The 12,303-nt window shown below is 38.7% G+C and overlaps 1 protein-coding gene across 1 annotated transcript in view; it reads left to right on the forward strand.

Annotated features, from left to right (window-relative positions):
* The window catches only part of LOC101851601 (spectrin beta chain, non-erythrocytic 2), a gene marked incomplete at its 5' end in the record, with an annotated part of 86,152 nt that extends 77,151 nt beyond the window's left edge, over positions 1-9,001 (forward strand). The window contains 4 exon segments of the mRNA XM_013087018.2: positions 1,165-1,464; positions 1,938-1,988; positions 2,549-2,574; positions 4,400-9,001. Of these exon segments, the coding sequence (XP_012942472.1) occupies positions 1,165-1,464; positions 1,938-1,988; positions 2,549-2,574; positions 4,400-4,606 (584 nt within the window).
* Positions 9,002-12,303: the final 3,302 nt, after the last annotated feature.

The raw sequence follows: 12,303 nt of genomic DNA on the forward strand, positions 1-12,303 counted from the left end.
GGTTCCACGACAAGCGTTCCACGACAAGCGTTCCCCGCCAAGCTCGAAGATCATCAATTTTGACCTTTAGAAATTATATGGAACAAAAAGTGTGTGTGGGGGGCGGGGGGTAGGTTAATATGGTATCTTAATGTCGAAATGGAAACATTTATTGGGGCAGAATGAATAAAAGTAGAGAAAAAGCTTATTTGGTCATTTGATTCATAGAGATCGCAGGCTGCTGCCTTTAATTTTGAGACAAACTGTTTTAAACCGGTAAAGTTTAAAATTTATGCTTTTGTGATCTAACGAGAGAAAGTGGAAGTTTGAACTTTAGAGACAAACCATTTTGTCTTAATTGCCCCTTTGCTCTTCATGATACATTCATGGCTTACGTCTAGTCTCAGAAACGGAAGGTGGGTTTTTGGCAGGTGCTCTGGTGTGGTTTGCTCCTTCTTCGCTATCAAACATCTATTGTCTTTATCTCTCCTCCTTCTTTTTCATGTTTGTTACTCTCTTGTAACACCTAATCTTCGGCACTTATACGACCTTATTGTGTTGCAAGTGCCGTAAAACTTTTACTAAAACTAATACTGGAAATGGAAAGAAATAACGTCAAATATGACTTACAAGTTCACGGGGAAAGACGCGAGAGCGTCAAGTCGATGTTGTCATGTAGAAAGTTTCGTTCATTCGAAGATTCACTTTTGGTGAAGTGTTACTTCGAATGGGAATTATTATAACATACATTGTTGTTTTTGGTGGGTTTTTTCACCCCTTTTTCTGTTTTTTGATTTTCCAACTTGACGATGATGATGATGGTATTTCTCTCTCTATGTGGGGCTTTTATCATTTATCTTGACATGTTTTCGTTTACCTGATGAGTGTTCCCTATTGGTGCTGTGGTACATTTTATTTTGTTTTCCACCCCTTTCCCTTCCACCCATCCCTCCTCCTTTCCCTTCCCCCATCCCTCCTCCTTTCCTTTGCTTTTGGTAACACCACCCCCCCCCCCCCTTTATAAAAAATACTTTTTCCCTACTCAAATCCTCCAATTTCATTCTTCTGTACACAACACTGCTTGCTCCCCACCCCTCTTTTTCTGTTTCCTTCTTTTTCGTTTGCCTTCCCCTCCTCCTTTTGCTCCTCCCCCTTTCGTTTTGCCCCGCCCCTTCCCACCAATAGATCTGGACCCCTCAGAGCAGTTTGCGCGATCCTCCTATCAGGGGCAAGAGGCTCGTGACGTGAGCCCTCCCCCTCCGTCCCACCTCCCCCCTGCTGACCAACCACCTACAGCAGCCACCAGCACAAACTCCGCCTCCTTCACCTCTGGGCCGGCCCCACCCCCGCCTGGCCCCGCCCCGCCACAGCCGATGCCGCGGACGATAGAGCACGTGATCTCCTCTGATGTGTCCACGGTAGCAGCAGCAGACGACCGCTCACCGGCCCACTCCAGGACTTCCAGTCTTCCCTCCAACAATTCAGGTGACACTTTAACCCTATCCGTACGTCATGTTTTACTATCGTATCCATACGACGTGAGGACTCTGTGACACTTTTTAACACTATCCGTAGGTCGTGTTTTACTATCGTATCCATACGACGTGAGGACTCTATGCCACCACTTAACACTATCCGTAGGTCGTGTTTTACTATCGTATCCATACGACATGGGGAACTCTGTGCTACATCGAAGAGGAAATTTACTCATTAATAATAATAATGATCATACTATAACAATAACAATTGATGATGATGATGATAACGATGATAATGATGATGATAATGATGATGATAATGATGATGATAATAATAATATTGATAATGATTATAATTATATTTATATATAAGCACATACCCATGCTTTTCAGCATGCTCTATTCACCTTGTAGATGGAGATCTCAACTAAACCTTTCCCTTAACCTTATGGTAATCCGTTATCATGTTTTGTTTGACAGAGGATGACTACCAGCAGCAACCTTTAGGGGAGGAGTATGGGCAAGAGAAGGGTGAGTGGTGAGGGTAGACACACACACACACACATACTCACACACACGCACACATACACACACACACACACACACACACACACACACACACACACACACACACACATGCACACACACACATATTCACCGGCATATATTTAAACTTATCCTATATGTATTTTATTTCTAAGTGATATACGTGAATACTCAAATTGTCCTCTTTGAACTCATAAATGTACTTGAATATAATATTATAGTAATATGATTTTTGATGTGACTGAAATGTATACGGTAGTGCAGGAAACTAGGCTCTTTTATCTGAAAAATCAGATTTACCAATCTATATAAGTTTTATCTTAGAATGTCAGCTTTTTGTCTCAGTAGAACAACTGAGACCAAGAACCGTCATCTCACAGTTTTTTGGCTCGTGACTCAACTTTTTAAAAAGAGCAATCTTATCGGTCGAGATATAAACTGGGTGAAAAGGAATATAAAACACATGATTTGTATATAGATATCTGTTTTCTATAAATAGCAGTCATGGCACTTTGGCTTAACATGCATCATCTTTCTGTCCTCAGATTCTTCTTTCGACGAAGAAGTTCAGGTAAGAGCTACTGCTTTCTGGTAAAAAAGACGAGAGATTTTTTTCCTGGCAATTTGTGTCCTTTTGGATCAGGGTTTGGATAAGTGGGATGGTGTTGAGTTGGTAATGGGAACATCACAGTGAGCTTCTGTTCAACAAAAACATATCTATCTACTTTGTTCTGACTATCATCTTTCTTTCCTCTGTGGTGTAACAGTTAACCTCTTTGCCATCACACACAAAAGACTTGAGTTTTATTTGCCGTTGAGAGGGTTTTATTTTTTTGGTAGTAATTGTGTACCGTCATCTGATCCGGTGACTGCTACAACTTTGTATCCGTCTCAACACAGGTTGACATTGACAGGCAGGCTCAGAGCAACCTCCCTCCTCCTCAAGATTATAATCCAAACCCTGTCGATAGGGACATGTCGATAGGGACATAAAGCATAACACTTACTTACTTAAAATAAAACATAACACTTACTTACTTTTGCTTTACTTTTCCGATCCAGCGGCCATCTGGGTTCTAGTCCTTCGGCCTGTTGATATATGGTAAAGAATTTACAGGTTTTTGTCAGCTGTGTTTTGTCGCTGTATGAAGTATTTCCCGTATCTTGGGAGGCTGGTAGGTAGGTGCTACACAGGTCGCTAAGAGCATGGAAGGTAAAGAGTTGGTGTGACACTGTTTAGTCCTGGCAGTCACACAACGGGCAGTCAGGTGGGCTGTCCTTGCGAATCCTATTATAGATAGGAATTCAGTGGGATGTGTTGAGTTCTTAGGTAAAAGATATTGACTTGTTCTCTTCCACTCAGAGAATTTAGTGCATCTTTTGATTTCGGAGCGGTCGTGTGAGCAAATACAGAAACATAATACAAAATGTACAACCATAAAACATGAACCGTACAATAACCAATGTGTGTCATCGAGGAGAAACCAGGCTCTCGTCAAAATGATGAAATCCAAGAAACTGACATTTTTCCAACTGTTGGAAGAGTTTTATTAAATTTTCTTTTTCGCACAACTCCTTTTATTAAATTTTAAGTCGATGTAAAAACCTACAGTATTTCTATGTGGATTTTACAGAAAAATGTTGATAGTAGGCACATAAAATGTAAGTGCAGTTTCTGAGAATACTGAAGCTTTGGTAACCATTTTCTCATTCATTTTACATCTGATTCTAGGCAACCCCTACCTCTCTCTCTCTGTTCAAGACAGTTGAGTATTTTTTCATCATAATCAATACAAATGAACAAGCTGCAAGATGATGCCAATAACTCCAAAAGCCAAAAATTGACAAGAGCCTGAGAACACTGTATAGGGTCACAAATCATGTCAATAGAGGCATAGAACAGATGCCAAATGTGACGCATCCTGGTGAAATCAGGCACTCATCTAAATAATGAAATCGAAGAAACAGTCATTTTCCTGGGTTTTTGACCATTTTTGTCGTATATTTTTTTTTTAGCTAAACACCTTTTATGTCAATGTAAAAACACTTCTGTGTCAACTTGACTGAAAAATGTTAATTAAAACAGTACAAATAATGTAAATTTTCAGTTTCTAAGGGCTCTAAAGCTATGGAAGTCACCAAGCTTTGCCGGCAATTTTCTCACTAATTTTACATCTGACAACAGGAGACCTCCACCTCCTTCAATCGCAAATATCTCAACTTCTAATCAAGATAGATGGGTATTTTTTTTGTTAAAAGCACGGGAAATGAAGAGACTTTAAGATTATACCGAAAACTCTATATATGCCAAAAAAACTGACGAACGCCTGATGACACAAATTTACAACTACAAAATCTCTACAGAATAATCACAGTTATTTTTTCCTTGTCCTCAGTACCGGGCAAGACAGCCAGGTGGAGCATCCTCCAGCCGCCCAGCGTCCGAGTACGTTATGTCCTCCTCCAGACAAGAGGACATGCAGGACAAGGAGAAGAGGAAGAGCCATGGTGGAGTCTTCGGCTTCCTCAAGAAGAAGAAGGACAAAGAGCATAAAGAACATAAAGAGAAAGAACACAAGAAGGAAAAGTCCACGCACGTCTAAAAATAGATGTTGAGAGAATGAAGTTCATGTCATCCACGGGGACGAATCAAAATTAATTTCCTTTTAAGATGAGATCTGATTAAAGAAATAAGATGTACTTTACTGTGCTTCCATTAGAAGAAACTTTGGGAGATAAGATAAAAGAGACTTTATTTATCCTCCTATAGAAGAAATTGACGGTGTTTCTGTTGGCTTCCATTTTGGTTCTACATGATTTTCTTTTTTCAAATTAAAATTGTCACCAGATATCACAGAGAGAAAGAAGTAAACACATTTTTGCAAACAGGCCTTTGTAGTGTAATAGTTAGGCTGTTTGCCGAAGATGCGTGTTTAATGAAACTACATGCTGTTTATAAGGTTCAGCAGCTCGATATTGTGCCTGTTACTCCTAATATTTTGTCCTGATAAGGACTCGCTTTCAAGGAAAAAAAAAACAGATGCAAATGACAAACCCCGTGGGTGACAGAAAATGGTTGGAGAATAACTGAATACGCGTGAGACTGAAGAAGAACAGACGTTGTTACGGTACAAATTGATCAAAATGTTTATTCTCTGTGTTCTTCCTCCACTCATATCTATCAATAAACTGAAACTGAACAAATAATTTACAACAATTACTATTTAAAATTATATTCATACCTGACCTGTAATGTCTTATACTGAAGTCTATCCAGAAAAAGCTTTCTACTGTTAAATTATTTCACTGTGTAAGTTTCTTATATGATGATAATAATAACACGTTATTACGGCAAATCGTTTATAAACACTAGTTAAAATTAAGTTTAATATTTCCCCCCCCCCTCAAAGGCAGGAAGTTGGTCTGCCATCGTATACTTTGTTTTGTCGGAGGATTCTCAGTTAAGCCAATTGTCTGTTCTTATTGATTGAATGAAAAGATAAGATGATCTGTCTTATATTAAGTTATATTACAATAATCTGCTTTTGAGCGTGTGTGATTTTTTTTTTTTTTCCTGAACCTGCAACCCGTTATGCAAGATTGTTATCGAATTTTCAATAGTTGTTTGTTTTATTATGTGGTAACATTGATATAATATTTGTCTCCAAAAGTATGTCTCAGTGACGGTAGAGTATGTTTTTATATAAATACATTACATATATTATATATATATATATATATATAACAAATAACTTTTGCTTTCGATTGGATGGTAGTTTTCTGTGTTGTTATTATCATTACGCAATGTGACTGTAGAGATGTATCTTTGTTGGTGTGCACACACTCAGTAACGTCCTGCCCTGTGTTAGAGGCTGGAGATTTCTCAGTTTATTACCACTTGATTCTTCAAGTCCAAATTTGGCCAAATTTGAAAGTTTTTGAGTCCAGTTCAGAAATATTCTACAGGTTGTGTTACAGAAACAGCCCTTTGTATCACTAGGGACATTTCTTAGGTCTCACAGACTGACCACAGAGACAGAAATAAGATGGAAGGAGGACCGGTTGATTAGGAGAAGATGAAAAAATGGACCTGTGATAGTTGAGAATTAGAGAAACTAACAGCTGATTCAACAAGAATCGTGGCCTGTACCAGTACGCAACAAACTGTCTGAAACCTGTTCTGTATTCTAATTATGGTTTTGCTAACTACCAGTATTGATAGTTTCCGGCACCACCGAGAACCTGATAAATCTGTGTGTTTGGTCTACATCTGTTTCAACAAAGTACAATGTTATGTAATAGATCTAGCTTAGTTTGAGCCATCTCAGCTTTCTATGAAGGACATTTATCTTGAAAAATGAGATAAGATGATACTTGGTTGTTGCCTGTGGGAAGTTTGGAAGTTTAGGAAAAGGTTCTGAGAGGCAGGAAAAGGGACAGGTTTGTAGTAAGAAAATTGTGGGCATTTCAGTGTAGAGATGCGTTTTATCATTATCAAGCTCTTTGGAGGACCGCATGGCCTTTCACCTGTTTTTGTGCATGCTGGTGAGATATATATATATATAGCCATGACTCCGAGTATTTGGCTTTGGTGTACGATGTACTTAATTAAAGGTAGGCGAAATAATGGAGAATATGACCGGCCTTATTTATGAAATAATATTATTTATAATATTGTTAGACATTACGTTTAATGTGTCACTGCAATGTACTACCAGTACATATTTTTCTACTGTTCAACTGGGCTTGTTTTTTTTGTTTTTTGTGTTTTGTTTTAAGGGATTGCTGTTGTTGTTTTTTGTAACCTTGTGCCTGTACATTGTAATCTGCATACAGCGTAAAAACATGTGGTCCACATTCAGGGACTAGTTGGAAAACGGCGCAGATAAAAAGCATAATAACATGGACCCTGTATCAGAGGCCGAGAGAGCCGCGTTGTTTCAAAGGACGCCTCTGGTGTAGTCTCTCCGTTGTCTACGTTACCGATATATAGTAGAAGAATGCTTTCTTTTTAGTTATAGCCTTCTAATTTTTTGTCTCTGACTGTGCTAGCGTAGGATCTGCTTGATAACACACAGAGGTAAAGCATAGCTTGTTGTTTTCTGGATGTTTTCTTTTGGTGATGACCAGCGTGTTGTGTTCATGACCCGTGCGTGAGAAAGTGGTGGCCATGCTGCCTGCATTATGGTGAGGGCAACGACGTTATAGGCGCTCTCTCATTCTCTTTGTTTACTAATCGCTTTGTGTTCCTGCTTGTAATTTTTCTTTCATTTATTTTTGTTTTTAAACTTCAATTCAACGTTGTTGTGATGCAATCATCTCATCTGCATTTCTGCTTTGTATTTCACCAGCTGCTTATAGTTTTGAATGCCGCACCCCCCTCCCCCACCTTCATCTTTTTCTCTCTCTCTTTTTATCCCTGCCCCACTCGTCGCTAGCTACTATAGTCTGTTAAATTAGTATGACTAGTTGGATCTCATAATCATATTCTTCTGTAAGAACAAGAGCATGTTCTATACATGAGACCTGGTCAAAGTTCCACTTGACTGACTGTGGTTTAAACTGGCCCTATTCAAATTAAAGAAACAAAAGCCAGTTCTCATGTAAAACTTTCTGCCGTTGGTTTGGTTTTTTTATATATTTTGCCTGTTTTTGACTCCTTTGTTTGTAGACTTTTTCTTCAACTTAGAAATGACAGGTCGGTCTTATTTAATTTCTTTGTGGCGGTTAGTCCACCTGCTTCCTCTTGTTCATCTCTATGCAATGACTGTTGGTTATAATTATAATTAGCTTGTTTTACGTGTAACATAACAGTCAATTAACATACTTGTGTTAAGAAAAAATCGTGAGCTCCACTTTACGTATATATATATTCTAGAAGTTATTCGTCGACATTTGCTATATATTCTATGTTGAAGAGCCGCCTTATACGTTCAAAGTTTTTGGCCACTAAAACTTCCATTGTTTTCAAACATTTAATAAGACACATTCCGTGAAGAAGTGGGTCCATTTCTTCCAGTATCTATGACCTAAGCATATATTGAGGGTTGTCTGTGCAATGTCCTCATTGCTGGTTTTATCAACCGGGGCGCAATAAGATTTAATTTCAAACGTTTCCTTTGTTTTCGTAACTGCCATATTTTATACTCCTTGTGAATTGTTAACTTTTAATGTAGCATACCAGTTGCTTTGTATGAATTTAGACTCAGCTCTATTTAAAAAGTGACAACTTGTTTTACTATATATATCAGAGAAAGGTAACTGTTCTATTTGGTTCTTTAGCTTTGTGAACATATGCCTCCAAATATGTGTGGTGCCTAACAATAAGATCTTGGCAAGTATTCTTACCGAGTCATAAGTCATAAGTCACACCGCTGAGTCCAAAGTCACACTGTAATTTCAATAGTCAGCTTTGGATCAGCTGACCAGCATGAACTTGAACACATAATTATATAGAGATACATATCCAAAAACTATATGACAATAAGAACTTTAAACATCGAAACATTACTCCGAGACTAGTAGATCGTATGCACAGGTGTTCCTAGGCAATAATTGTTTGGAGCATGTTCACTTTGACAAGGCTTTCGGAACTCTCTTCTTTTCTTTTTCCGTTCATAAGTTATTGCATTGTTATTATTGAAAGCATTCTAAACTCTTTTTTCTTATTTCCATTCATTAGCTATTATTATATTCATCATGCTTGACTATTTGTTTGTCTTTTACACTTGATGCAAAGATAAAGATTTGCCTCACATGGTTAGTAGTTAACTGATCATGCAGTAAATCATCTTTTCTTTCGTTTGTTCTTTTTAAAAAATTGTTCTTTTATTTTATAATCAAGGGCTTAACATGACAACCGAGACATAGGATTGTCTTTCTTGTTGTTGTCCAGACAGATGAAGAAAGCTTTGTTGTACTCTGTGTATCGTCATAGACATAAGCTCCTATGATTGGACATACTCCTTGAACAGAATAAAAATTACACGTATTTACACAAGTGGACTGCGTATGTGTGAGTCTGTGCTGGAGATAGTGTGTTTGTTCGTTTGGGAGGGGCGTTACTGAGATTGACAGTATTTGTTTGTCTGGGAAGGGGAGGGCGGAGGGGGGTGTTGATTGTCAACTGTAACCCATTGTCATCCACAGCTGTACACATGGTATGTTGTTCAGCCTTATTGTTAACCCGGTCAGTGGGTGGGTGGTGGGTGCTCTGGTGTGATTTGCTTCTTCTTTCCTGTCAAAGGCTATCGTCCTTCTCTCTCCTCCTCCTTTTTTGTGTTTGTTACTCTCTTGTAACGCCTCTAGTCTTCGGCACTTATATGACCTGATTGTGTTGCAAGTGCCGTAAAACTCTCACTAAAACTACACTAACCCAGTCATCCATGACCACTGTCCTACACAGACCTGCCAGCCTTATGCCAAAAATGTGTATTTGTAAGTTTTATTGGCGATCGTAAGATTTTACACCACTTTGCCAAAGTGTACGACTTTTTGCTCGATCCGATCGATCGTCGAAACAAAATCTTGCTCCGTTTGCCGCACTGATTCGCGACCGCCATCGGTCCAATCTATTATTAATTGGCCCCTATGACAGCGAATATATACTATTGGACGAAGACACACACTTCCCTTGATTGATTTTTACCTAATTTCATTTTGTTTAGGCCTACTTCCGCCGAGTTCATGTTGCGAGTTGGCTTTTCTTGTAATTTTTTAAAGAGTTTTAATTGCGTGTGTGTCGAAATAGTGATATTTGTTATATTATGTACACTTTTTTTTTTTTACAATCTTGCACTTTTTTAGCTAAGATCTTACACTTTTGTGGCCGGTGGGGTTGGCAGCTCTGCCTACATGCCGTTTGTTGTTTTGCCTTACTGTTAACACTTGTAGTGTCTTTAGGCCATTCCCAAAGGGGGGACATTTCTCATTCAAGCACAGTAGAATTTTAAATGGGCTGATTCATGTCACGCTCATAACTGCCTGATCTACAACAGGGAACTGCTGCTTTTTCTTTCCTAATCCTTACTATTGTCATTTTCCTCTACTTCTTTTGTATGTTTGTCACTCTCTTGCGACCTGCTATTTTTGAGGTGCCTTGATAGTCGAAGCAGACCTTATGCTGTTGAAGCTAGAGAGGTGAGCAGAATAAGTCTGATTCCCTGTAAAGACTTCTCTGTTGACACCCACCCCTTGGCGCTCATATGACCTTATGCAGTTGCGAGCGCCGTAAAACCCTCTACTATAAAAAAAACCCTAACACTTGTCAGCCATAGCGACAGCGTTACACATGAAAAACACCATCATAAAGTGTATCGGGAGCATGCTGACAGCTGTAACACTGACATTACTGATTACAAGGTTGCTAAATTATGCGGGGTACTTAAAACCCCGGGGACAGAAAAAGGATTTAAATCGGGGATAAAAATGGCTACTAACCAAAGATCCTAAGTATGTTAAAGTCATAGGGTCATACGGAAATAAACAGAAAAATTGAGCAATTTTTCTTTTCATATTAAATGTAAAATTTAACATGGAATAGACATGGTAGCCAGATAATTTTCAAATGCTCGACTTTTGGTTTGTGTTAGAAAGTTTTATCCCTACTGATGATATAATATACCGTATACATGTTTTGCGCCAGTGTCCTATTTAGTATTTTTCTCTCCGTATATTTGTATTACACTGAGACATGATGCAAGAGGTTTTCTAAGCAATCTTTTTTTTTTTAAAGTAAAAGGTGGGTGGTCGGTGGGTGGTCGGTGGGTGCTCTGGTGTGGTTTTGTTCTTCTTTCCTATCAAACATCTATCATCCTTATCTCCCCTTCTTCTTTTTTATGTTTGTTACTCTCTTGTAACACCTCTCATCATCTAACCTTTACTAAAACTGAAAAAGTAAAAGTTTGGACTAATGTCAGATGTACATGGTTTGTGATTGTTACCATCGATAACACCATATGTGAGGCACCATGACGAAATCAGGCGCTCGTTAAATAATGAAATCTGAGAAAACAGTATTTGCCACTGCTTTGGCTGTTTTTAATAGAGTGTTTTTTTTTGACTCGACATCTTTACTGTCAGTTTCTAAACATATTTATTTCTGTTTAGATTGTGCTAAAAAAAACATTGATTAAAGGCACAAAAAAAGTAAGTTTTCTGTTTCCAAAGATTCCAAAGCTATGGAAGTTACCAATCTTTGGCAGCCATTTTCTCGCTAATTCTATCTTTCAAACCAGGAGACTCCATAAATTTCAATCCGCAAATACCTCAACTTTAATTGAAGATATCATTTTTCCTTCGAAAGCAAGACAAATGGACAAACTTTTAGCTGAAATCAATAACTCCACATGTCCAAAAGTTGACGAGCGCCTCATTCCACCACGTCGAGTCGTGACTCACATGACATGTCTCACTTTTTCCCCATAGTAAATGACCATTATTGTGTCCATGTGCTTCTCTTTACTCAAAAATATTTTTTAAAATCTAACTAGGGCCAAACCAGGCAGAGCGGGAGAGATCATACAAAATCCCAGCAGACGAAGGTACTCGGTTGAATAAATTCCCTGTGCAGGTATCAAACTCGAGTCTCAAAAGATCTACACCTAGCCTTCTTGGACAAGGACGAAAAATCTAGGAGGGCTCGTGTGAAAGTTGCGCAGGTTAAAGATCTCTTGTTGATCCAAAATCGATAAGAGTAGGCTTCAGCCGCCACAGGGGCAAAATTCAAAATTTGCTACCAACTGAAAGTGTTTAATGTGTCCCGCACGCTCATATGCAGTTGTGACTGCCGTAAAACACTTACGAAAACCCCCCCCCACTGAAGAGCCGTCACATACAGAAGACATGAACTCAGTTCCAAAATGGGGAGAATTTAAATTATCAAGTATCTCCAACAGTCTGCTGGGATGTTGCACCCCTCTCAGTCCAAGTTGGTCCTGACAGGCAGAGTCAAAGCAGCCCGCCGCCCACTAAATGATCTAAATTGTGTTGATGTGGGCGTGAAACATCAACTTACAGATATTATTTCCATGCAAAAGAGGGAGCAAAAGGTAAGAAATGGCAGCGTAAAACAACCACAGATATGAAAAAAATATCACAAAATCACTTCTTTGTTTTATCAGATGCAGTTTATTCATGCTCACCATAAAAAAGAATTTATAAAATGCAGTTATTCACACTCACCATCATAAAGAACAATCTTTAAGTTAAGGGCAATCAGTGTTCAACACTACATGCCTCCCCCCCACCCCCCAATCATTTATCACATGGAACAATCCATAGAACACTAGACGTCAACCCC

The sequence above is a fragment of the Aplysia californica genome, unplaced genomic scaffold (assembly GCF_000002075.1).
Source record: "Aplysia californica isolate F4 #8 unplaced genomic scaffold, AplCal3.0 scaffold00534, whole genome shotgun sequence".
NCBI classification, from domain to species: Eukaryota; Metazoa; Mollusca; class Gastropoda; order Aplysiida; family Aplysiidae; genus Aplysia; species Aplysia californica.